At 46.0% G+C, this 27,939-nt stretch overlaps 1 protein-coding gene across 1 annotated transcript in view; it reads right to left on the bottom strand.

The window, feature by feature from the left end:
• Positions 1–27,939, bottom strand: part of KMT2E (lysine methyltransferase 2E) — a 607,980-nt gene that overhangs the window by 230,565 nt on the left and 349,476 nt on the right. Inside the window, 1 exon segment of the mRNA XM_029615154.1 lies at positions 13,537–13,701. Within this exon segment, the coding sequence (XP_029471014.1) occupies positions 13,537–13,701 (165 nt within the window).

Genomic DNA, 27,939 nt, shown 5'->3' with positions numbered 1-27,939 from the left:
CTCTATTGCAGGTCCCAGTGTATGGAATACAATGCCTGATGAATTGAGACTCGAAATAGAGTTTAAAAAATGTAAAAAAGCCTTAAAGACCTGGTGTTTGAAAAAGCGTACTCAGACAACCTTGAGAAAGGATAACAACTTTGAGAGTTAAGGACTATTTTTAATTTCTGGTTGTGTTTTTTGAGAATGAAGTAACTGTGTATTGAATGTGTGCTGTAAAATTCTAATATATATTCTGTGTTTTATATTTTGTGAACTGTCATGATGTATTTCGAAAGACGATATACAAAAGTTTTTAAAAAGAGTCTCGGTGAGATCCAGAGACACCAAAAACTCTCCTCCCCGTACCGCCACAATTACGGTGCACAACGTCTCCATCCGAAAACATGGTACCTTCAAACTCTGGTTAACTTCAGGTCTAGGATAGGTCGGAACGTGCCTTCCTTCTTGAGCACCACGAAATAGATGGAATATCTGCCTTGTCCCTGTTCGGACACTGGCACCGGTACAACCGCCTCCAGATTTAACAACTGTTGAAGCGTTTCCTGGACTGCTGCCACTTGCTTTGGGAAAGACAAGCCCGACCCCAGTGAGCGAGAAAATTCTAAGGCGTAGCCGGTTTCTCACCACGCTCAACACCCACCGGTCGGAAGTGATCTTGGTCCACTCCCCATAGAGCCGGGCCAGCCTGCCCCCGATTACCAGAGACGAGGAGTGGCTCTGCAGGATCTCATTGAGGACTTATTGCCACCTGCACCCTGGGTGGATCCGCCTCTAGATGACATTCCAGCCCCTTGAAAGGACTGTTGCCTATGTGAGGACTGTCTTGGGGCTGAGGCCACCAAGGGCCTCGTCTGACAAAAACGTCTGGACTCCCGAAAGAGAAGTCGAGAAGAGAAAGGTTTCCGGCCAGACTTTCGATCCTCTGGCAGCCTATTGCCCTTTGTCTCTCCCAGCGACTTCATCAGACGATCGAGGCCCTCACCAAACAGCAGTTTCCCCTGAAAGGGCATATTACAGAGCTGCGATTTTGATGACAGATCCGCTGACTAGTTGCGTAGCCACAAATGTCATCTGGACGCCACCACCAACAACATAGCATGGGCCGTGGTTCTCAACAGGCCATACAAGGCATCCATGCCATAGGCAACCCCTGCTTCCAGGCGGGCCGCCTGGACTGGGGAAAGAGTCCCGGAGGCAGACTGTTCCTGCGGCTTTTGGATCCAACATAAATAGGCCTGCTGCATCAGACTTGCACATACCGCCGCCCGCAGGCCGAGCCCCAGGACCTCAAAAGATCGCTTGAGATGCACATCCAACTTCCGATCCTGAACATCCTTCAGAGCGGAAGCTCCAGCCACTGGAATAGTGGTCTTCTTAGTGACTGCCAAAACTGCTGCATCCACCTTCGGAACCGTGAGAACGTCCAGATGGGCCTGCAGAAGCGGATAAAGCTTGGACATCACTCTGCCAACTTGCAGACCCGAGTCGGGGGAATCCCACTCTCGGTTGATCAATTTCTGGATTTTTTTCAGAATTGGGAAAGCGCTGGGGGGTCTCCGTAGGCCATCCAGAAACGGATTAATCCCTTCAAGCATCTGAATCCTCCAGGGTGAGCTTAAGCCCCAGCTCCTCCAACACCTGAGGTATAAGCAGGCGAAGCTTCTCTTTCTTGAAAAGCTGGATCACCCGCGGATCATTGCCTTCAGCCTCCGGACCCTCCAAGGTCCCCTGTTTAGAACCCCCTGGGTCCAGAGGGGGACCCCAATCGGGTCCCTATCCTGATCGGCCTCCGAGCAGACCTCATCCTCCTGCTTAGACTCGTCCGAATCTTCCGAATCCGATTCCAATCTCGCTAGCCGTCCCTTGGGAGGCAGAGTTTGCGAGCCCGCAGAACCTTTAGGGAGGAACTTCCCCCGCTTTGCCGAACCCGTCGGGCCTTCTGTGACACTGCACTTACCTGCCTGCCTAGCCAGGAAGGCCTTGTGCAGTAAAAGTACGAATATGGGCGAAAGCCCCCCCGGGGCTGCTAGGGCCCGAGACATCTGGACCTTTTTCCCCAGGTCGAACCATGAGAAACAGGAGCGGCGGGGACCCCCCGGATCCCCAGGGAGAAGCCCCCTATCCAGCTCCACTTCTGCGGCCATAGCCACTCCCTCCTGTGATCCCAGCGCCACCACTGCGGTCCGAGAATGCCTCCGCGGCTTTGCTTGCCTTTCAGACCCCCCCTCCCCCACACTCCGTGCAGAGGTGGTCATTCAGGCCGACTGACGAGCTACCACAGGCCCTGCAGGTCTCTCTAAGCTGCTTGTCTGTCATAACAGGCACCAAGAAATAAAGCAAGGCAAAATAAAAATCCAAACAGGCAATCCTATGCTTGCCGCGCTTCCACGAGGCCCAGATCACGAGGGGGAGGGGCGCACCACACAGCAGCTGTCAAACCCTGAAGAGGGCACACTGCCCCAAGAATTTCCCGCCGGCACAGTGAACAGGCCGCTGTTGCGACTGAAAACCATGCGGCTCATTTAGGAATACAGCCAGCCCCCACTAGAGTGAATCTGCCTTGACCGGGACCACCCTCCTCCAAATGGATCCCCTGATCCGCCCACTTTCTGCCCGGCCTGCACCTAACGATCTCGCCGAGGATTTCAGCCTGCTAGGCCGCACAGCCTGCCGCATGCTTCTACTGTTGCATTCAGCCTGCTAGGCCGCACAGCCTGCCACATGCTTCTGCTGTTGCAAAAACAGACAGCAGCCAGTGACTTTTTTTTTTTTTTTTACAACAAAGATTTAAAGGCCCAGACACACAGGAAAGCACAAAAATAAAAGTAAGGGTACTTCCCTGTCCTGGGCAGGCAGAGGGGCTTCGGGCCCACCGAGGGAACCAGATCACTGGCTGTCAGGGGTCCCGGGGTTGCGGGATGAAGCTGGCCAGGGCCCGGCTCAACCCGAGGGATGACACTTATGCAGGAGCTTGTCACAGCGGGGAGCAATTTTCCTTAAAATATCCAGTCAGTCAGTACTGCAGGGTTAGCACCTCTACCATCTGCTGGAGGTAGAGAAATACTGAGGGACTGCAGGTGGCACTCTCGTATATGTGGCCATGCCCAAAGTTTTGTTCTCTACCTCCATCTGATGGTAGGGATGAATAAAACCCGCTTGTCTGGACTGATCTGGGTATGTTCAGGAATGCAGTGTTATAATATTCATCTTTTAAACATTTACGAAAAATGATAATGTATGCTTCCCCAGACTTTATTACCAATGAGTCTTAGTCTTGTTCCAAAAGGATCATCTCAGAGGATAATGCAGTCACTATGAACTGTGTGCAGGTTTCCAGCTGAGACTGCAAGTCTGGGTGCAAATTGTGATGGCAGTTTTAGTGAGATACACACATATGCAAGATGGTGGACAGTTGTTGAAATTAAAATCGAGACCACCAAATACTACACTCTTTATCTAAATTTTAAAAAACAATACGCCAGTTCAGAAAAACACTCCATAATTTGGTTCTAGATAGAATGGCAAATATTAGTGAATACATATAGGATTCAGCTACAAGAAACTGTTAGAACGCTGACTTGCACTATGTCAGTAAAAGATACCCCACCCCATGCTTCAAAATTAAAGTTTAATAATTGTTCATTAATAAGATGACAAACAACTATATTAATCACAAATAAATAGTTGTTACACGACAATTCCTTAGTCTCACACTAGACTGAACCAGATGGGTACAAAGCCACCTGTTGGATCAAGTCCAGTAACCTTTAAACTCTTAAAGGTCCTCATGCCTCTCACTCTTCCCCGATAACATTCCATTTCCAACATCAATCCACCCCTTTGCATAATATCTGAAATAAGACCAATAATCTTTCAATACCAATCATCAACAACTTTGCCATTCTGCAATTAAAAAACACAGAGTAGGCTCATGCAGTCTGAAGTGAGCTCTAATTACCTGATAATTTTCTTTTCTTTAGGACAGTCAGAAGAATCTAGAACAAGTGGGTTATGCACCTTTACTAACAGATGGAGACGGAACAAACTGGTGTCACAGTATATATAGTCATGCAGTGACATCAGACTGCCGGTATTTTCTTTAAAAGCAACTGTGGACAGACCAGCACAAAACTTGATAAAAACAGATAATCATTTCAATACTCAGCCAATAGGGAGCACTGAGCCCAGACAAGAATGAAATTAACACTTGTCTTGGGACTGGACAAACACTTACCAGTAATCCCTGTAACATGAAGGCACACAGGAGGATCATTGTGCAATCATTCGGTAGAAAAGGGAAGGAAGCTGGATTCATCTGACTGTCCTAAAGAAAAGGAAATTATCAGGTACAGAGTAATTTCTCATTTCTTAGCGTCCAGTCAGATGAATCCAGAACAAGTGGGATGTGCCCAAGCTACTCCCGAATAGGGCAGGAGGCTGCCCGCGGTCCAGTCAAAACCGCATGTGCTAAGGCAGCGTCTTCCAGGGCTTTAACATCCAAACAATAATACCTGGAAAATGTGTGTAACGAAGACCACGTCGCAGCTTGGCAAATGTCGACAGGAGACAATCTAACTTCTGCCCAGGACACTGCCTGAGCACTAGTAGAATGAGCCCTAACCTGACAAGGTAACTGCTTCCCAGCATCCATATATGCAGCCGTGATACCTCCTTAATCCAGCGAGCAATTATAGCTGGCGAAACTGACTCTCCCTATCTAGTACCGCCATGAAGGACAAACAGGCGATTTGACTTCCGCAAAGGCTCAGTAACCTCTAGACACCTGGCAATATGTCTCTTGACATCCAAGCGCCGCAACAGATGACACTCCTCTACATCTCTATCTCTGTCCAGAGATGGCAGGGAAATGGCAGATGAAATTTAATGTGGATAAGTGCAAGATGATGCATATAGGGAAAAATAACCCATTTTAGAGTTACACAATGTTAGGTTCCATATTAGGTGCTACTACCCAAGAAAGAGATCTAGGCGTCATAGTGGATAACACATTGAAATCGTCGGTTCAGTGTGCTGCTGCAGTCAAAAAAGCAAATAGAATGTTGGGAATTATTAGAAAGGGAATGGTGAATTAAAACGGAAAATGTCATAATGCCTCTGTATCGCTCCATGGTGAGACCGCACCTTGAATACTGTGTACAATTCTGGTCGCCACATCTCAAAAAAGATATAATTGCGATGGAGAAGGTACAGAGAAGGGCTACCAAAATGATAAGGGGAATGGAACAGCTATCCTATAAGGAAAGTCTAAAGAGGTTAGGACTTTTCAGCTTGGAGAAGAGACGGCTGAGGGGGGATATGATAGAGGTTTAAAATCATGAGAGGTCTAGAACGGGTAGTTGTGAATCGGTTATTTACTCTTTCGGATAATAGAAAGACTAGGGGGCACTCCATGAAGTTAGCATGTAGCACATTTAAAACTAATCGGAGAAAGTTCTTTTTCACTCAACGCACAATTAAACTCTGGAATTTGTTGCCAGAGGATGTGGTTAGTGAAGTTAGTATAGCTGTGTTTAAAAAAGGATTGGATAAGTTCTTGGAGGAGAAGTCCATTACCTGCTATTAAGTTGACTTAGAAAATAGCCACTGCTATTACTAGCAATGGTAACATGGAATAGACTTAGTTTTTGGGTACTTGCCAGGTTCTTGTGGCCTGGATTGGCCACTGTTGAAAACAGGATGCTGGGCTTGATGGACCCTTGGTCTGACTCAGTATGGCATGTTCTTATGTTCTTACGTGAAACTCAGTGACCACCTTCAGTAAAAAGGAAATAACAGTACGCAGCTGTACTACCCCTGAAGTTTCCTGGAGAAATGGCTCCCAGCCAGACAAGGCCTGCAGTTTGGAAACCCCACACACAGAACAAATTGCCACAAGGAACACTGTTTTCAAGGTCAGTAACCACAAGGACAGAGTACGTAGAGGTCTAAATGTACAGCCCACTAAGAAATCCAATACCAAATTAAGACTCCATAAGGGCACCAGAAACCGCAAAGGAGGACAAAGATGTTTCACTCTATTCAGGAAACGGGCCACATCAGGATGAGCCAAGGATCTACCATTCACCTGACTTCTGAAACAGGCAAGAGCCGCTACTTGTACCTATAAAGAATTAAGTACCAAGCCTTTGTTCAAGCCATCCTGCAAAAAATTCTAAAATGAGCAGAATCTTGACCAAACAAGGAAGAATACCTTGATCCTCACACCAGGCCTCAAACACTCGCCAAACTTGCACATAGGCCAAGGAAGTGGGGAACTTTCTAGTTCCTAGCAAGGTGGAAATCACTGCTGCAGAGTATCCACGTTTCTGCAAGTGGATACTCTTTAAAGGGCCATAACGAAATGGATCATAATCGACATGGATCTTCGTGAAGAATAGGACTCTGTCATAACAGATCCCTGTGCGCCAGAAAACGAAAGGGCGATTCCACCAGGAGCTGCCGCAGATCCACATACCATTACCACCTCATGGTTAAAAGGTGAGGTGAAAGAGGCTATTTTAGCCAAAAAAAAATCCTTCAAAAACTGGAAGAAGGATCCATCTGAAGAAAATAGGATAAAACATAAGCATTGTCAAGCTAAGTGTAAAACATAAGCATTGTCAAGCTAAGTGTAAAACATTGATAAGACAGGCGAAGAGAGAATTTGAAATGAAATTGGCCATAGAGGCAAAAACTCATAATAAAAACTTTTTAAAATATATCCAAAGCAAGAAACCTGTGAGGGAGTCGGTTGGACCATTAGATGACAGAGGGGTTAAAGGGGCTCTTAGGGAAGATAAGGCCATTGCAGAAAGACTAAATTAATTCTTTGCCTCTGTGTTTACTAATGAGGATGTTGGGGAGATACCAGTTCCGGAGATGGTTTTCAGGGGTGATGAGTCAGACGAACTGAATGAAATCACTGTGAACCTGGAAGATGTAGTAGGCCAGATTGACAAACTAAAGAGTAGCAAATCACCTGGACCGGATGGTATGCATCCTAGGGTTCTGAAGGAACTAAAAAATGAAATTTCTGATCTATTAGTTAAAATTTGTAACCTATCATTAAAATCATCCATTGTACCTGAAGACTGGAGGGTGGCCAATGTAACCCTAATATTTAAAAAAGGCTCCAGGGGCGATCCAGGTAACTATAGACCAGTGAGCCTGACTTCAGTGCCGGGAAAAATAGTGGAAACTATTCTCAAGACAAAATTGTTAAGCATATAGAAAGACATGATTTAATGGAACATAGTCAACACGGATTTACCCAAGGGAAGTCTTGCCTAACAAACCTGCTTCATTTTTTTGAAGGGGTTAATAAACATGTGGATAAAGGTGAACCGGTAGATGTAGTGTATTTGGATTTTCAGAAGGCGTTTGACAAAGTCCCTCATGAGAGGCTTCTACGAAAACTAAAAAGTCATGGGATAGGAGGCGATGTCCTTTCGTGAATTACAAGCTGGTTAAAAGACAGGAAACAGACAGTAGGATTAAATGGTCAATTTTCTCAGTGGAAAAGGGTAAACAGTGGAGTACCTCAGGGATCTGTACTTGGACCGGTGCTTTTCAATATATATATATATAAATAATCTGGAAAGGAATACGACGAGTGAGGTTATCAAATTTGCAGATGATACAAAATTATTCAGAGTAGTTAAATCACAAGCAGACTGTGATACATTGCAGGAGGACCTTGCAAGACTTGAAGATTGGGCATCCAAATGGCAGATGAAATTTAATGTAGACAAGTGTAAGGTGTTGCATATAGGGAAAAATAACCCTAGCTGTAGTTACACAATGTTAGGTTCCATATTAGGAACTACCACCCAGGAAAAAGATCTAGGCATCATAGTGGATAATACTTTAAAATCGTCAGCTCAGTGTGCTGCATCAGTCAAAAAAGCAAATAGAATGTTAGGAATTATTAGGAAGGGAATGGTTAATAGAACGGAAAATGTCATAATGCCTCTATATCGCTCCATGGTGAGACCACACCTTGAATACTGTGTACAATTCTGGTTGCCGCATCTCAAAAAAGATATAGTTGCGATGGAGAAGGTACAGAGAAGGGCAACCAAAATGATAAATTACTCTAGTTTTCCCTTTGTTAAACTGTAAACCGATCCGATATGGTTATTTACTATGAAGGTCGGTATAAAAAACTGTTAAATAAATAAATAAATAAATAAATAAATAAATAAATAAATAAAGGGGATGGAACAGCTTCCCTATGAGGAAAGGCTGAAGAGGTTAGGGCTGTTCAGCTTGGAGAAGAGACGGCTGAGGGGGGATATGATAGAGGTCTTTAAGATCATGAGATGTCTTGAACGAGTAGATGTGACTCGGTTATTTTCACTTTCGAATAATAGAAGGACTAGGGGGCATTCCATGAAGTTAGCAAGTAGCACATTTAAGACTAATTGGAGAAAATTCTTTTTCACTCAATGCACAATAAAGCTCTGGAATTTGTTGCCAGAGGATGTGGTTAGTGCAGTTAGTGTAGCTGGGTTCAAAAAAGGTTTGGATAAGTTCTTGGAGGAGAAGTCCATTAATGGCTATTAATCAATTTTACTTAGGGAATAGCCACTGCTATTAATTGCATCAGTAGCATGGGATCTTCTTAGTGTTTGGGTAATTGCCAGGTTCTTGTGGCCCGGTTTTGGCCTCTGTTGGAAACAGGATGCTGGGCTTGATGGACCATTGGTCTGACCCAGCATGGCAATTTCTTATGTTCTTATGGTCTCCTGGGCCAATCTGGAGCAACTAAGAACACATCCTCCCATGGCACTCAATCCTTCGGACTCATCTGCCATGGAGGAAAGGCATACAGCAACTTGTCTTTCAGCCACTCCTGCACCAAGGCATCATCTCTCCTGCGAATGAAGAATTGCGGGACTTTTGCATTGCAAGAAGTTGCTAGCAGGTCTAGAAATGGGAGACCCCAGCAATCCAGAAACAGCTGAAATGCCTCGTTTGATAGCGCCCATTCTCCTGGGTCCAGACATTCACTGCTGAGAAAATCTGCTCTTACATTGTCTTTTCCTGCAATATGCGAGGCTGAGATGTAGTTCGGCCCATTCCATTAAGTTGATCTATCTCCTGAGACACTTGTTGGCTCTTGGTACCACCCTGCTGATTTATGTAAGTCACAATAGTGTTGTCCACCATTATCATCTGGACCGCTTGACCCTGCAGTCTGTCATCAAACTGCAAACATGCAAGCCGGACTGCCCTGGCTTCCAAACTATTGATGTTCCAGAGAGATTCTTCTGCATCCCAGTGCCCTTGCGCTGTCAGCTCCTGACAGTGAGCTCCCCAACCATAGAGGCTCGCATCCATTGTCAGTACTAGCCAGTTCGGTGGTACTAGGGAAATTCCCTTCCTTAGATGATCCGGCTGAAGCCACCACTGCAGTTGGGAAGAAACCTCCATTGGAAATAGAGCCGAATTGAATATTCCAGAGACTGTGGGTTCCACCAAGACAACAGGGAGTGCTGAAGAGGACGCATATGCGCTCTCACCCACAGTATCACTTCCACGGTTGCCGCCATTAAACAAGTATATGGATGGGATGAAAGAATCCCTCTTTCTTGGGCACAACAAAATAAACGGAATATTGTGCCGCATTTTCTTGAAACATGGGCACCGGAAACACAGCCCTCAGACTGAGGATGCTTGCTAATGTATTCTCCACTGCCTACTTCTTCTGTTAGGAGTGGCATGGAGAGACCACGAACAGGTCCTGAGGAATACTGTGAAACTCCATCGCATATCGTTCTCATATCACCTCCAGGACCCTTTGATTCGATGTGATCTTGACCCACCTCTGATAGAAGAGAGAAAGGAGACCCCCTATCTTCTGCTCCTGGGGGTGGATTGGCAAACCTTCATTGGAAGGCTCAGGAGGATCCATTACCCAAGCCCACGCCCCTTCTGGGCTGTTTGGGATGAAAGGACCAAGACCTACTAAAAGGTTGAGTCTTCTGAAAGGTCACTCCTCTATAGGGTTGAAACCACTTGGATCTCCTAGCACGACCTCTCATACTTCTTATCCTCCGGTAATCGAGGAACCAGTGATTCGCCCCACTTACTGGCCAGTTTCTCGAACTCGCTCCCAAACAAAAGCAAACCTTTAAAGGGCAATTTCATGAGGTTAGCCTTGGAGGTCGCATCGGCCTACCATTTTCTCAGCCATAACTGACGCCTGGCCGCTATTACCGAACTCACCCCTCTGGCTGAGGTGCGGACCAAATTAAAGCCTGCTTCTGCAAAGGCAGCAGCCGCTGGCTCCATAACTACCCTGGAATTGACCTCAAAGTCATCAACCTCTTGAGAGAGAAGTAAACAGGATTGAACCACCAGGGAACAACAAGAAACTATTTGTGAAGTCACTGCCACTGCTTCAAATCCTGCTTAAGGATAGTTTTAATCCTCCTATCGTGTACATCCTTCAAGGCATCTTCTCTCTCCATGGGGATAGTGGTCCGCTTGAAGTCTGCACATACAAGTGTATCCACCTTCAGAAAACGTAAATGCTCTCTCACCACCGGATCCAGAGGGTACAGGCCATCCAAAATCCAACCTCCTTTGAAATTAGCCTCTAGGGCGCCCCACTCAACATCAATCAATTCTTGAATGGGCTCCATCACAGGGGAAAAAAACAAGAGGTTTTACGCAGAGAAACCAAAATGGGATTTTTCTTTGGCTCAGACCTGGAATCTGCCCCAGGGACTCCCAGCATTTTCAAGGTCTGGGAAATCAGGGCCGACAGTTCATCTCTATGGAAGAACCGTAGCGTAGTCCTATATGGCTCTTATCGTGGAGGAATTTCACCATCCTCAAGAGAATCCGGATCGGTGTAGTCATCCATGCCACTGGGATCTCTACTGGGTAGTCCTGCTGCCGCTCTAGGAGTACTCCTGTGCTTACCAGTAGGTCCAGGCAAGGTTTGCACCTGCGACTCTAACCTGGGAGCATTGGACAGGGCTGAGGACTGCACCTGTAGAAAGGATTGCAATCCCTGGAAAAATTCTACCCATGAAAATGTAGAAGTATCCAGACCAGGAGGTACCTGAGGCATACTCAATGAGCTGCCTTCCCTTACTGAAGAACCAGGTAGGGGAGGTCAAAAATCAGGTGCCCCACCTGAAAACTCTGAAATCTCAAGTACATTTCATTAGAGTTATCCTGAAAACCCCAACAGTTAGAAGGTCATCAAGAAATAGAGTTGTCCACCTCTGAAATCGATCCCCCATGTCGAATTTTAGCCATATCTGTTTAGTGGTTTGCAAGTTATACCATGTGTACTGATGGACAGACACACTATTGAAAACATGTGCTCTTGCTCTAGTGAAATGTGCCTAAAAAAAGGGGATTGGTGATTGTTGGAAACAGGATACTGGGCTTGATGGACCCTTGGTCTAACCCAGTATGGCATATCTTATGTTCTAAAGCACACACACAAACAAAAAAAACCCCTGAGGTACACTGGTTTGGAACGTGAAAAACAGCTCACAAACATGAAATGGAAGGCACACAAATCTCCATTCATCGCTTGGGGGGAGAGAGAGAGAGAGAGCGCCACTCAAGGCGCTTTTTTCTGAAATTCCTAAAAAGAGCTGGGAACTATCCACTAGTGCTGAGCAACGATGTCATGTATGATAGGTGATTCACCTGACTTTAGAGAACAGCTTAATTTGTTATCATAAACAGGCCTATCCAGTACCGAGCGGTAGGAAGAGCTGCGTTAGTGCCTACGGCACCCGCGGTTACCGCCCGCACAGTGCAGCTCACCTACCGCTCGATCCTGAAGCCTAATTATATGCAAATGTAAGCCGCGTCCGAAAAGCCTTAGGCCCGCGCAACCCAGGACACTGGATAGAGCGCCTATACAGGATCCTGGGTGCGCGGGCCTAAGGCTTCACGCCACGCTGGTATCTGTCATTTCAAATGGAAATGACAGATACCAGAAGTCGGGACTGCCAGTCCCCCCTCCCTTCCTCCCGAAGCAGGGCGCGAAAAGCAGCCTTGCTCCGGGAGGAGGGGAGAAGAGACAGCGGCGAAGCTTTCCCCCAGCCCGAACCCGACCCGGACCCCCAACCGGACCGCTGTCAGTCTGTTCTCCCTCCTCCCGGAGCAAGGCTGCTTTTCGCGCCCTGCTCCGGGAGAGGGGAGAAGAGATGACAGCGGCGAAACTGAGCGGCAAAGCCCGAACCCGACCCGGCGAAGCCCGAATCCGACCCGGACCCCCAACCCCGGACCCGAAAAGCGACGAAACTGAGCGGCGAAACTAAAAAAAAAAAGAAAAGCAATTTTTTTTTTTTCAAAATTGACAATTTTGGTTTTTTTCCAAAAGCGACTTACTTTTGGGATCTTGACAGATCCCAAAGTAAGTCGCTTTTGGACGCAAGCAAAACTTACTTTTTACAGCCATCTGCAGGAACACGACCTGGCTCCGTAGCTCCTCCCGAAGACAAAGATGGCCGCCTGCACGGGAAAGCGTACAATTGGCCGCTGAAGACGTGACGTCACGATGTCACGTCTTGAGTGGCCAATTGCACGCTTTCCCCGTGCAGGCGGCCATCTTTGTCTTCGGGAGGAGCTAACGGGAGCCAGATCGTGTTCCTGCAGATGGCTGTAAAAAGTAAGTTTTTAAATTTTTTGCAGGTGTCCGGGCTGGGGGAAAGCTTCGCCGCTGTCAGTGTCCCCCCTCCTCCCGGAGCAGGGCGGCTTTTCGCGCCCTGCTCCGAGAGGAGGGGGGACACTGAGAAGTCGTTTCGCCGCTGTCTTCGCCGTTGCTTCTGCGCTGTCAGTGTCCCCCCTCCTCCCGGAGCAGGGCGGCTTTTCTGCCCTGCTCCGAGAGGAGGGGGGACACTGAAAAGTCGCTTTGCCGTTGCAGTCTCCGTGGCAGCCCCAGTCCGGACATCGGAGGGGGGCTGCAACGTTTTTTTCACTTTTTTTTTTTGGCTTCGGGAGCAGGGGAGAGGACTGGGGCTGCCACGGAGACCGGCACCCATGATCGCGGCGGGGGCAGGTGAGCGGGGTCTGGGGGAAAGCTTGCCACCTACCCTTACCCATGCCTCTACCGCCTGGGTCAGGGTAGGCGGTAAGTTTGCAGGTTAAACACGCGACAAAACGGCAAGGAAAGGTAGCGTTAGTCACAGCGCGGGTTACGGGATGCTAGAGGAATAGCTAATTGGCTCGTTTGCATGCAATATTGAGCTAATTCGCTCGTTTGCATGCAATATACATGCCGCGGGCGGAAGGGGTTACCCGGGGAATTTAGGACGCGGTAGAAGTAGGTTAAAGGGGATTCGGGATCGCAGGAAGGGCTAACGCGGCCGGAACGTGAGTTAGAAGCGGCTTAGGAGCAGGGTAAACACGGCCGCACTTTACAGGATAGGCCTGAAAGATAGGAATAAATCATTATCTAGTTTCCAAAGCATAAAACAGTAGAAATTTATATTCAATTAAGGCTTACTTCAATTTTTTTTTTTACCAAAACAAAATATAATAATTAGAAACAATTACCTGAATAAGCTCTGTCTCATTAATAGTAGGTATGTCTTTGCTTTCTGTTTTGACCTCAGTTTTGGCTGTGCTTATCCGTTCCAAAGCCTGCTCTCTTCTTTTTTCCCTCTTCTCCAATCTGGCAAAAGCTTGAAGAATAGCTTCCATTTTCCTTTCTTCTCTTGTCTGAGACATTTAACAAAAATACTTATGAATCAAACATCTACTGCCTTTGAAAATGTCAAACATTTTACACTATGTGCCAAATAAAATATTACAGGTAACAATTACTCACCTTTTGCTGGTTAACATGTTAAATTATCAAATAATAAAAGGACTGGAGAAAACAAATTGCTTTTGATAAACAATATGTATTCACAGGTCCAAAATCCTGATCAATTTCAGTTTCCTGATCAGAAAGGCTGCATTATATTGAGATTTCATCTATTACATTTTTAGCACATTAGACAAGCATCATACTGAACCAATGAAAGTGATAAAATGATGTATTAATGAAAAGTTAATTAGCGATACCAGAATAAAAATGCACAGGAATGTTAAATTAATAAAAAGAATCACTATGTACAAGAGAGACATCTAGTTATCAACATACAGGTTGGTAAAGAATGACAAGGCAGGTTATGCAGAGGGAGGCTAATTTTAAAACATGGATGAGCACACAGCTTATATGTGGGCATGCACATGTATTTTATATCGTGCGCGTAAATATGTGCACAGTATATAAAATATGCATAAATCTACTCAACATGTTCACATATCTAAAAGATACACAGCATGTATTTTCAGTATAGCCGAATAAGTGTTGATTTATCTGGCTAAGTGGCAGAAAAGACAAAAAAGTCTCAAAAACACTACTTATCTGGCTAAGCAGCATTGTTAAGACTTAACCAGCTAAGGGGGTTATTTACTAAAGCCTTATTGCACATGATAAGGCCCTAATGTACGCAATAAGGCCATATCGCATGCGAAAAGGGCCTTTTCACATGCGATATAATGCAAATTAGGGGGCGGGAAGGAGGAGGAATCGGCCACGGCACCGCTGCCCGTGATAATGTGAGGAACATTATTGCCGGCAGTAGCACGGCAAATACTACACCTTTTACGGTATCGCTATTCGCTGTGAAAGGCTGCAGCCGGTCCCACCGCAGCCGGTGAAATCGCACCGCCGCGGTGTGTACGGCTGCGGCCTTTCGCAGGCCTGTCCCCCCGCCCCCTTTTTCGCAGGATTCATCATTCCGCGAGGAATGATGAATCCTGCCCTAAGTAAGATAGCTAGATAAGCAAAAGAAAAGTGCTACTTAACTGGATAAGATAGCCGGATTATTAGCATTTAAAGACTTATCCGGCTATCTTACTTATCCAGCTAAGAAGCGCTTTTTAAAACATCCAGATAAGTCAAAATTTATCCAGATACCCGGCACACGTCTACGTGCTTGTATTTGTGCTCCTAATTTTAAACATTTACATGAGAAAATTTAACTCATGTATTTTCCTTGGTACTTGTCGGCTTTTACGGGTGTAAATCATCAAATCTTTTATTTTTTTTAATTTTTTATTCATGAAGTTTTTCATTACAAAACAAAGAACCTCTTTGCATAGAAACCTTGGGAATTACACATAAGTAATATTAAATGAAATAATAACAATAATCGTTTCTTAAAACAGTGGTATTCTTATTCCCATTTTATATAAGCGGTAACATTTGGAGGGGGAAAAATAAGTAAATCACAGAGGGAGAATTACAAAGTAATATTTCACCATTTTTTTTTATCCTACCCTGAAACCATATTGTACTTCCCTCTATACACGCATTTAACTGGTAGAAGTTTGTTCTCTGGTGCTCAAGAACACACTAAGTTGTTCTGGATTGTAAAATACAAAAGTATTGCCAGAGTATTTTATAACACATTTTGCTGGGTATCGCAGCATAAAATTTGCACCCTTAGCCACTGCCTCAGGGCGCAACTCAAGAAACTTTTTCCTACGAAGTTGAGTCGCTCTGGACAAATCAGGAAATATGTGGATTGTACCTCCAAGACAAGAAACATTCATATTTTTAAAGTAATTCCTCATAAAAAGCCCCCCATCATATTCAGAAAAGAAAGTGACAAAGAGAACAGATCTTTCAACAACTTCAAACACTGAACTTTCTAGGTAGTCAGTCAATTTATTTAAATTCTCCACGTCTCCTATTGGGGAGATCTGAATCTGTGACCGTTGTTGCTTTTGTTGGAGGAATAAAATTTTCTTAGCCGCTGGAATTTGTTCTTCTGGGATCTTCAAGATGTCTTTCAAATATCTCTTAAAAGTTATCACCGGTATCTCCCCCATTACCTGTGGAAAACTTAAGAGTCTTAAATTGAGTTGCCTCAAATAATTCTCTGCCGTCTCTAATCTTCGAAAATAGATGTTTGCTCTCGTACTTTTATAGCGGTAGTGTCATTTATCATCTTAAAATTTTCTTTTACCTCTTTCAGAGCTGTATTATGTTCTTCCTGTCTTTTTCCATGATCCGTTTCCAGGGCATCCATTCTCTTGTTGGTCTCCTCCACAATTTGAGATTGTTCATTGTGCGCCATCACAAGCTTTGCTATCAAGTCCCAAATGGACTCCAGCGTTATGATAGCCGGTTTTTTAATTTCCAGGGGTTTTAAAATTAGACCTCTGTTCCTCCCCGAATTATTCACTCCGGCTGTTTCCCTAGGCCGCGTGGCTCCATTCTCCGCTCCGGCTCCGCCTTCATCCAAGGACGCTGAGATCTCTTGAGGACTCTCCCAGTCCACCGCAGCGTTGTTCAGCTCAGCTGCCAAGGCTGCCCCAGGAGATTCTTTCCCCTGCGGCCCCATCTGTTCATCGGTGCAGGGAGGAAAAGTATCCGGCTGTATCCGTGGCTCAGGAGGACTGAGTGTTACCTCCCCCATTCCGTCAGCAGGGCTTGAATTCCTCCTCTCCAACATGGGGGACGCGTATTGAATTATTATTTGCGGTCCAGAAGGGAGCTGGGGTTCGGCTGGGAAGACCCACAGTCTCCCTTTTCTCTTATGAGGCATATAGTAGCTAAATTTTACAAAGTAGGTAACAGAGATCTGGAGCGTTCAAACAAGCATCCGGTCAGGGAGCCATCTTGAATTTTCCCCCTCAAATCATCAAATTTTATATCATACGCGTATGAAGGAACTTTTCAGTTTTACCAGTTAGGCCACCAATTTGCCCAGTTTATCTCTTGGTCTTCAAGACCTCCCTGATTCTTGAGCCTGAACTCCTTCCCCAGTTCATCCAGATCCTTCATGTAGTCAGTATTTTATTCTGATTTACGTCAGATAATTAGCAGGTGTAAATATGCGCAGGTTACAGCCGTATACATGTTGCTTTCACATGTTATAAATAGCACCATATACGCATAAATGCTAGTCCCGCCCCTGAACGCCTTTTTTTATATGATCCAATGTATTCATGCACCATTACTTGTACATACATGTTTGAGATTTATAAAATAGCACTTAAATGATTATGCACTATTTACATACGCTCATTTTTACACATGCAACTCTTAAAATTCACCTTTTTATTTTTATGTTGATGCTGCAGGCCAATTGAAGGTGCACAACGCTATGTATTTCTTTGCAGTCCTATGTACTTTGAAATTAATCAATTTAAGAGATGCACTCTAAAGCAGTGGACTCTATTGTGTGATGGGAATGATATAACTTGGGTCATAGCCACTATTAAATGTCCCTACTTTGTGCAAGTGTAATTGTAAGAATTAGTTCAAACAGAACTTGATAACTTTTACAAACCATATACACTATATATATATATATATATATATATATATACACACATAAAATGATACGTCTAATAATCTTACCCTTGATTTGATGTCCAATTTAACCCAAGTTTTCAAAATAATTTTAATTCTGCCGAAAATGAAGCTAGTCATGCAAATGGTGCATTTCATCTTTGGACTACAACTAGCTTTCAATCACATGTACAGCACAACCCTAATTTTCTAGATCTTAACAATGAAGCAAAGTGCCTTTTCTTCAGTGAGGAGGACAAATGTCAGAGGATCAATGCAATGTGAGCTAAATATGAATTTTGTTTCATTTTAGACTGCATGCTACAGTAAGATAACTAGAAGTTGCTCTGGTGCTAACTTTTCTCACAAGGATTTGCTGCAAAAGATTTCTGAATTAATAAAATAAAGTGTAAATAAGTCCACTGGTTCTCTATGGCTAAAGGAGTTGCTGCAATATCAGCCAATGTCATTAATACTCCCTGACAGCAGATATTCCTTTCTCCACTTGTCTCAGAGCTTCTATTTCCCCTTCCCCCCCAAAATAAAGCATGTCAGATTTCTACATATCTGACGATAAATGAAAAAGTGTGATGACAGATAGCACAAAAAATATGCAAATGAAAATCTTAACAGTAATATACTTAAATGTAAATACTAGCTATAGAAAAGCAAATGTTGCTTACCTGTAACAGGTGTTCTCACCGGACAGCAGGATGTTAGTCCTCACATATGGGTGACATCACAGGATGGAGCCCAATCACGGAACACTTTTGTCAAAGTTTCTAGAACTTTGACTGGCACCTACTGGGCATGCCCAGCATGGCAATAAACCTGCAGCCAGCAGGGGTCCCCCATCAGTCTTGTTTAAAGCTACAGGAAGTGCCGAAAATAAAATAAGAAAACATTACGAATCCAACACCTCTGGGTGGGGGCAGGTTTCGTGAGGACTAACATCCTGCTGTTCTGTGAGAACAACTGTTACAGGTAAGCAACATTTGCTTTCTCACAGGACAAGCAGGATGCTAGTCCTCACATATGGGTGAGTACCGAGCTGAGGATGTCCGAGAAATGCACCAAATGGACCCAGATGTGCAATAGGCACTAGGAATGGGGTGAAGTTTGGTAGAGGGCATCCTGAAACCTATCGGGCAGGTGGAAGGGTGTTGGTACATCAAGTTGGAAAAAGGTTGCACAAGACAGATTGGCCGAAGATGGAATCTTGTCTTCCGGCTTTGTCCAAGCAATAATGGGCTGTAAAGGTATGGAGCGAACTCCAGGTAGCAGCCCTGCAAATGTCAGGAAGCGGCACCGAGCGTAGGTGTTCTACTGAAGTCGCAATGGCCCTCACAGAGTGTGCTTTAACACGGTCTTCGAGAGAAGTGGAAGTAGAGGGAATGCATATAGGAGACCTGTTGCCCATGAGAGTGAGAATGCATCTCTTGGCTGAGAGTGTTGGCTGCGAGTGAGAGAGCAAAAGTTCTCTACTTTGCGGTTCCGACGTGACGCAAAGAGGTCTATGTGGGAGTAATATTGAGTCCGCTACAGTGGGGTTGAGGGACCACTCGCGTGGTTAATGCGCGACTCAGCTTGTCCGCCAACACATTGTCCACTCCCGGCAAGTAGGTGGCCCTGAAGTACATCGAATGGGAGAGGGCCTCCGCCCATATCTGTGCAGCCTCCTGACACAGTAGGTAGGAGCCCGTCCCTCCCTGTTTGTTGATGTACCACATGGCCACCTGGTTGTCCGTCTGAATGAGGATGACCTGGTTGGAAAGGTGATCCTGAAATACCCTCAGAGCATATCTGATTGCTCGCAGCTCCAGGAAATTGATTTGGTGTTTGGCTTCCTTTGGAGACCAAGTTCCTTGTGTCTGCAAATTGGCGACATGGGCTGGAGTCTGGAAGGGCAGGCCTTGGAGGAGATTGATCTGATTTTGCCATAAGGCTAGAGACTGGCAAAGTTAGTGGACGGTGGTCGACAGAGATTGGACGGTCTGAGTCCATTGTGACCTTAGAGTCCACTGCATGACTCTCATGGCCAAGCTGGCCATTGGGGTAACCTGTACTGAGGACGCCATGTATCCTAGCAGGATGAGGAAGTGGCGTGCAGTCATGCGGTGCTGAGACTGTAGCTGGTGTGTGAGAGAGATGAGAGTGAGAGCTTGCTGTCAAAGCAGAAATGCCTTTGCCTGCAAGGTGTCCAAGTCTGCCCCTATGAATGATAAAGTTTGAGAAGGGACTAAGCAGGATTTCTCGTAGTTGACGAGAAATCCTAGCGAAATCAGAGTGTGTAAAGTAAGACGTAGGGACGACAGAGCAGCTTGCTGAGTGGGAGCCCTGATCAACCAATCGTCTAGATAGGGGTAGACATGAACACCTTGAGTCCTGAGGAAGGCTGCTACTACTACGAGGCACTTGGTGAAGACTTGTGGTGCAGATGCCAGACCAAATGGTAGCACTCGGTACTGATAGTGCTTGGGGCCTACCAGAAATCTCAGGAACCTGCGATGAGATGGAGTTATCGCAATGTGTGTGTACGCGTCTTGGAGATTGAGAGAGCAAAGGCAGTCTCCTTTTTGCAGAAGAGGAAGGAGGGAACCCAGGGTCACCATCTTGAACTTTTCTCGGTGGAGGTACTTGTTGAGGGCGTGTAGATCCAGAATTGGATGAACGCCGCCTGATTTTTTGGGGATTTGAAAGTACCGGGAATAGAATCCTAGGCCTTGTTGGGAGTAGGGCACTGGCTCTATCGCTCTGGACTGGAGGAGAAGGGAGACCACCTGCTCCAGGAGAAGTGAGTGGTCGGATGTTCTCCACATCGGTAGAGGTGGGGAGTCCTGTGGGATGGAGAGAAAGTTCAGGTGATAACCCTGAGAGATTATAGCAAGGACCCACTGGTCTGAGGTGATTGTGTGCCAGCTGCTGTTGAAATAGCACAATCGCTCTCTATGCAGGAGTCAAAAGCCGGAAGCAGGGCCCGGCTGAGGAGCTGCCTGCGGCTTTTGTTTCTGCGATTGACGAGACTGGGCCTTTTGGAAAGGTCTCGTGGAACGAGTTCTAAACGGTGGTGGATAGGACTTCTTTGGATGGAAGAATGACTTTTTAGTATCCTTCCTGAAAGGCTGTTTAGAGGAATACTCAGAGGGCATCCGAGAGAGCTGGCGAAGGGTCTCATGACCTGTTCAATAGATCCCTAGAAACGGGAGTGGTGCCGAGTGATTGGAGAAGAGCGGTGGTGGTCCCTCTTCACAAGAGTGGGAACAGAGAGGAGGCTGGTAACTACAGACCAGTTAGCCTCACTTCAGTGGTGGGAAAAGTAATGGAGTCACTGTTGAAAGAGAGAATAGTGAACTATCTACAGTCCGGAGAATTGATGGACCAGAGGCAGCATGGATTCACCAGAGGAAGATCCTGTCAGACAAATCTGATTGACTTTTTTGACTGGGTAACCAAGGAATTGGATAGAGGAAGAGCACTCGATATCATATACTTGGATTTCAGCAAAGCTTTTGATACGGTTCCGCACAGGAGACTGGTGAATAAAACGAGAAGCTTGGGAGTGAGTGCCGAGGTGGTGACCTGGATTGCAAATTGGTTGATGGACAGAAGACAACGTGTGATGGTAAATGGAACCTTCTCTGAAGAGAGAGCGGTTTTAAGTGGTGTACCGCAAGGATCGGTGTTGGGACCGGTCCTGTTCAATATCTTTGTGAGCGACATTGCGGACGGGATAGAAGGTAAGGTTTGTCTTTTTGCGGATGACACTAAGATCTGCAACAGAGTGGACACGCCGGAAGGAGTGGAGAGAATGAGACGGGATCTAAGGAAACTGGAAGAGTGGTCGAAGATATGGCAGCTGAGATTCAATGCCAAGAAGTGCAAAGTCATGCATATGGGGAGTGGAAATCCGAATGAACTGTATTCGATGGGGGGGGAAAGGCTGATGTGCACGGAGCAGGAGAGGGACCTTGGGGTGATGGTGTCTAATGATCTGAAGTCGGCGAAACAATGCGACAAGGCGATAGCTAAAGCCAGAAGAATGCTGGGCTGCATAGAGAGAGGAATATCGAGTAAGAAAAGGGAAGTGATTATTCCCTTGTACAGGTCCTTGGTGAGGCCTCACCTGGAGTACTGTGTTCAGTTCTGGAGACCGTACCTTCAAAAAGACAAAGACAAGATGGAGGCGGTACAGAGAAGGGCGACCAGGAAGGTGGAGGATCTTCATCGGATGACGTACGAGGAGAGATTGAAGAATCTAAATATGTACACCCTGGAGGAAAGGAGGAGCAGAGGTGATATGATACAGACTTTCAGATACTTGAAAGGTGTTAATGATCAAAAGACAACGACAAACCTTTTCCGAAGGAAAAAAATCAGCAGAACCAGGGGTCACGATTTGAAGCTCCAGGGAGGAAGATTCAGAACCAATGTCAGGAAGTATTTCTTCACGGAGAGGGTGGTGGATGCCTGGAATGCCCTTCCGGAGGATGTGGTGAAGACCAGAACTGTGAAGGACTTCAAAGGGGCGTGGGATAAACACTGTGGATCCATAAAGTCAAGAGGCTGCCAATGAAGAGTGGGTGACTCACCAGAATGATGGCTACTGCCTGGAGTCAATACCCTTATTAAATAAACATACACAGGCTTACGGTGACTCCAACATCGCTCTAAGCTTCAACAGCAAGAGGAAATGTGGAAAAAAGGATTCACACTCACAAAGAGGGGAGTAGCTGGCTTGTTACGGCGGTTACTACCCCAAATCAAATAAGCCTGATACTTCACTTTCAATGCATATACAGCAAAGTTCTCTGATTCAACGGCAGGGGAGAAGAAAAACTGATACTTCACACATCCAGCAGAGCTCTCTGCTTCAACGGCAGGGGAGAAGAAAAGAGGGTTCGCACTCACAAAGCGGGGAGTAGCTGGATTGTTACGGCGGTTACTACCCCAAACCAAATGTGCCTGATACTTCACTTTCGATGCACATCCAGCATGGCTCTCTGCTTCAACGGCATGGGAGAAGACTTATACGTCACGCATATCCAGCATAGCTCCCTGCTTCAACGGCAGGGGAGAAGAAAAACAACCAATAAGGGCTAATAACATAGTCTGGGTAAAACAAATAAGCATGGGTGCAGCTTGCTTATTGCGGCGGCTACTACCCCTAACGAATCAAGCTAGATATTTCACTTGGATGCAGCTCCATCACTGCTCTCTACATTAAAGGTGGGGGTGGAAGGGAAATAGAACCAAGAGCTAAGAGAAACAGATAAGTATGAGAGAAAATATGTGTGAAGCTTGCTGGGCAGACTAGATGGGCCATTTGGTCTTCTTCTGCCGTCATTTCTATGTTTCTATGTTTCTATGATGGTCCTTGAGTTCTGCCACCGTCCGCTGTTTGCCAAACAGATTGTCTCCTATGCAGGGCAGATCAGATAATCTGTCATGTACTTCAGGGCACAAGTCCGAAGACTTGAGCTAGGCCCATCTTCTTGCCGAAATAGCAGTTGCAGATACCCTGGAAGTGGTGTCGAAGATATCATAAGAGGATCTTATTTCATGCTTCCCTGCTTCAAAACCCTTGTGTACCAGGGTTTGAAGCTGTTCCTGGAATTGCTGAGGCAGGGACTCTGCAAAGTCCTGTATCTGCTTGAATAAGATTCTGTTGTACTGGGTCATATACAGCTGGTAGGAGGCGATCCGAGAGATAAGCATTGATCCCTGGAAGACACACCGGCCAATGGCATCCAGGAATTTCTGTTCCTTACCTGGGGGAAAGGAAGAGTGGGGCTTTGATCTTTTTTGCCCTCTTTTGGGCAAACTCTAAAACCACAGATTGGTGATCCAGCTGAGGTTTCTGGAATCCTGGGGCTGACTGGACCAAATAAGTGGTATCAGCTTTTCTGTTGACTTGAGCAACAGAACCAGGGTGTTCCCAGTTCTTTTTGAGACCCAAAAGAACCTGGTGAATAGGGATGGAGATTATTTTCTTGGGAGCATCCAGGAATTGTAACAGCTCCATCATTTGTTGCCTATCATCTTGCTCGGTCTGTAATTGGAAGGGAACCAATTCAGACATTTCCTTCACAAAATTTATGAAGGACAAGTCCTCTGGAGGAGAACGCTTCCTACTTTCAGTAGGAGAAGGTGGCGATGGTAAGTCATCGGTGTCTTGAGATGAATTGTCAGTCCAGGTGTCATAGGGATCAGCACTCGTCCCTGTAGGAACCTGAAAAGGACTGGACGATGGTATTCCTGAAGGTCCTGGTCTAGGATCTGAAGGCATCGAGGGAAGTACTGGAGGCACCGATGAAAGCATCAAAGGCATCGATGGATGGATCGGTGGCGCCGATCGGCGTATCGGCATCGATGATTGAGGTATCAAAAGGACTCCCGAAGGAGGAATGCGGAACGATGTTTCCCCTTCCGATGACAGGGTAAGCGGGGAAGGCACCGGAGCCATAGGTGACCCAGGATCCATCGGTGGAAAAGTGGCTATGAGCGCTTCCATCTTCGAGAGCAGCGGTGCCAATGCTGCCGGAATGGGATCAATGGTCGGTTCTGTCCCCGGCACCGATTTCGGCGCCGGGGGACCTTGGAGTCTGTGCATCGCCTTATCGATGGCCTCCTGAACCATCCAGTCCAGTTCTTCACGGAGACCTGGAGCAAGCAGCCCCGGCTCCAGAAGGGAAGAAGGAGGCAGAGGCATAGCTGGAGGGACCACCGTTAAAGGCGGAGTCGCGGCTCCCGATATCCGTCCGAGTGAGGGTTGCCTCGGTGACCCGGTCGCAGAAAGGGTCAGTGCCTTTTTGGACGGGGTTTCTTCGATGGCGGCTCGGATGATGGCGAGGTCGAAGATTTTCCTTCCTCAATGGTCTGAGACTTACGGTGTCGATGCCGATGTTTTTCTCTACGATCCTCTCGGTCCTGAGGGGGAGTAGAGGTATTCGAAGGCCGAGAAGTCGTCGACGCTGGACGGTCACTGGCCGGCGGCCGATACTGGCACGAAGTGGATGGTGCCGGTTCAGACGACAATGATGCAATAGATGGCATCGGAGTTTGAGAACGGAAGAGAAGTTCCATTTTCTCCATTTTGGCCTTTCGACCTTCTGGTGTCATTAAGGCACATTTGGTGCAAGTCAGGACATCATGCTCGCTCCCGAGACACATTACACAGACCTTATGCGGGGCTGTTATGGACATGGTGCGAGTACAGTCCGGGCACCGACGGAACCCCGATGCCATGGCCTTTGAAAAATTTAACCGTGGTACGGTCAATGGCCAGTAGGCCGCGAGGGCCAAACTTGACGGGATCGACCGAAAACGGGTAAAAACTTACCGGAGTACAGAGGAGTCAAAAATTCGAAGGAGGGACCCCTGTGGGGTATGAAAGTTTTTAGTAATTCCGTGAGGAAAATTCCTGTCAGGAATCTCTGTGGCGCTCCTTAACCCACGTGGCTACTGCTGCGTGGAAAAAAGAAGACTGAAGGGGGACCCCTGCTGGCTGCAGGTTTAGTGCCATGCTGGGCATGCCCAGTAGGTGCCAGTCAAAGTTCTAGAAACTTTGACAAAAGTGTTCCGTGATTGGGCTCCATCCTGTGATGTCACCCATATGTGAGGACTACCATCCTGCTTGTCCTGTGAGAACACAAGACTGGCCTTTGTTTAAAAATAAAACTTTATTAAAGAACCAACCTGGAACATTCTAAACTGCCATCCTTCTCAAGTTATGTACAGCACAATACCCAAACACTTTATGCAGTCTTGACTTAAACTAGATCAATAGTCAGAGCAGATTTTAAATGTCTCTTCATTAACTGGGCTTAACAAATTATAAAGGAGAAGTCAGACAAAACCAAGTAGGGTGTAGCAGAAGCTAATAGTGTATTTCTGTCAAGTGGTTTCTGCTCAAGCTTGCCAACAAATCTCTGGCTACAATTTTAAGAAGCCCTGGGCTAATGGGACCCCATTTTAGCACTTGAAAATTCACATGACCCTAGAAGATGACAAGAAATTTGCAAAGGTGCAGTCCCGGTCCAACTATCACTCCACTCTCATCCTCACTGCACTCCAGCTGATCCTCTCTCAACCCACCCACTCCAGGACCTCCTCTTTTCCTCCCCCTCCAGAAGATCCCCCTCTCTCAACCTCCACCCCCTCCAGCTGATCTCCTCTTACATCCTCCAGCAGCTCTTTCCTTTCCAGCCCACCCCCTCTCACTTCCTTTATTGGAGGAGCTAAACTACAACACGTAAGGTTTTCTGGCTGAGTTCAATTGCGGAGACCTTTGAAGGGGGATAATTGTTAATAAGTTTTTGTTCTTTTAATTTTTGAAAAGGGATTTTTTGCATTGCTTTTTTTTTTGTTTCTTAGGCACTTTTTTCTATTTAGTTTTAGAAAGGAAGAGTAGAAGGAAGGAGCATAGAGTGTCACATGTATGATTTTTTACTCACCAGTGAGAAGTTTATGTGTTCACCCAGTGCAAAGAGCTCCTGTCTCTCAGAGAATGAGTCCAATCTCTGGAGGCTAGAGTGGCAGACCTGGAGGAGCTAAGGCAGAAAGGTATATAGTTGAGACCTTCAGGAACATAGCAGCCAAGTCCCAACTCCAGTCTGGAAGCCCTGGTGCTGCCTTGGAGGAGGAAGGTCTCCTAGTCAGAGAATATCAACCTGGTGCGGCAGGAAATGATCCTGTAGCAAGGATCTGCTCTGCAGGTGATGCACTGTCCTCTCGCACCGAGGATGTGTCTCCCAGGCCTACTGTCCAGGACAGAAGGGTTAGGTCGGCTGTCATAGTTGGTGATTTGATTCTTAAAAATGTAGATAGCTGGTGGGTGAGAGGATCGCCTGGAAACATGCCTACCTGGTGCGAAGGTGGCGGACCTCACGTCACCTAGATTTTAGTCAGTGCTGAGGAGGAGCCAGCTGTCGTAGTATATGTGGGCACAGACATAGGAAAATGTGGGAGGGAGGTTCTGGAAGCCAAATTTAGGCTTTTAGGTAGAATGCTGAAAACCAAAATATCCAGGGTAGCATTCTCTGAAATATTCCCTGTTCCTTGTGCAGGTCCCCAGAAGCTTCAGATTTCAATGCATGGATGAGACGATGGTTCAAGGAAGAGGGATTCAGTTTTGTAAGGAACTGGGGAACCTTTTGGGGAAGTTTTTCCAAATGGATGGGCTCCACCTTAACCAGGGTGGAACCAGACTGCTGGCGCTAACCTTTAAAAAGGAGATAGGGCAGCTTTTAAACTAGAACAAAGGGGAAAGTCGACAGTTGCTCAGCAGTTCATGGTTCGGAGGGCTGCATCTTCGAAGGATACTAATGAAGCATTAGAGTTAAGGCATCCCAACAGAGAGGTTCCAATAATAAAAAACAAAAGTAGTCCATGTGCTTATAAGTAAAGAATCACCTGAGCTAAAAGATTCAAATTATCCCTGACAACTGAAAATCAGAATGTTAATACACTTTGAAATGTTTGTATGCTAATGCCAGAAGTCTAAGAAGATGGGAGAGTTAAAAGTGTACAGCATTGAATGATGACAGACTTAACTGGCATCTCAGAGACATGGTGGAAGGAGGATAACCAATGGGATAGTGCTATACCAGGGTACAAATTATATCGCAATGAGAGAGAAGCAGCTTGGTGGCACTTTATGTCCGGGATGGCATAAAGTCCAACAGGATAAAGATCCTGCAAGAGACTAAATGCACAATCGAATCTTTATGGGTAGAAATCCCTTGTGTGTTGGGGAAGAATATAGCGTTATGAGAATACTACCGTCCACCTGGCCAAAATGATGAGACGCACAGTGAAATGCTAAGAGAAATTAGAGAAGCTAAACAAATTGGTAGTGCAATAATAATGGGAGATTTCAATTACCTAATAACAAAAATGTGGAAACCAAAGTATTTTTAAATTATAGCTATGTTATATTATAGCCTATGTTATATGTCTTTAACATAGACACTAACTGGTCTTCTCAATCATCCACCTTCATCATCCTTTAATGCTTCAAAAAAATTTTTTTAAGTTTTTTCTTATTAATTAAAATAGTCCTCCATCCATAACATCAAAATGACTTGGACTCTTAACAATCATACATTATTATTGCCCTACACAGGCCGGTGATTCCCTAGCTCAGCTTCATCAGGGGCACATAAAAAATGCTTTAGCAAGAGTCGATTACCATTCAAGCGGGACCAGACGTCTCAACCATCTTGTCAGAAAAAACTCCTCCACTGTGTCCTCCATTCCCAGTGGCTCTGTGTGTTCCTGTATCCTTCCCAGGTAGTACCTCTCCGGACTGACCTTTGGTACTGACCTCTGCCTGCCTGACCATTCTCTAGCCTGCCGCCTGGAACTGACCACTGCCTGCCTGACCATTCTCTTGCCTGCCGCCTGGAACTGACCACTGCCTGCCTGACCATTCTACTGTCTGCTTCCTAGAACTGACCCTCGCTTGCCTTGACTACGCTCGGACCGATTCTGGTTTTGACCCCTGCTTTGGCTGACCTCTCCTGGACTGATACTCTGGCTTTGACCCTTGCGCTTCACTTGGACACTCTTCTGGCCTCCTGTTACCATTGGGCCAACCTGCTTAG

The sequence above is a fragment of the Rhinatrema bivittatum genome, chromosome 9 (assembly GCF_901001135.1).
Source record: "Rhinatrema bivittatum chromosome 9, aRhiBiv1.1, whole genome shotgun sequence".
NCBI classification, from domain to species: domain Eukaryota; kingdom Metazoa; phylum Chordata; class Amphibia; order Gymnophiona; family Rhinatrematidae; genus Rhinatrema; species Rhinatrema bivittatum.
Note: the sequence above shows the minus strand (reverse complement) of the source record. Positions and strands in the feature narration are given on the sequence as shown.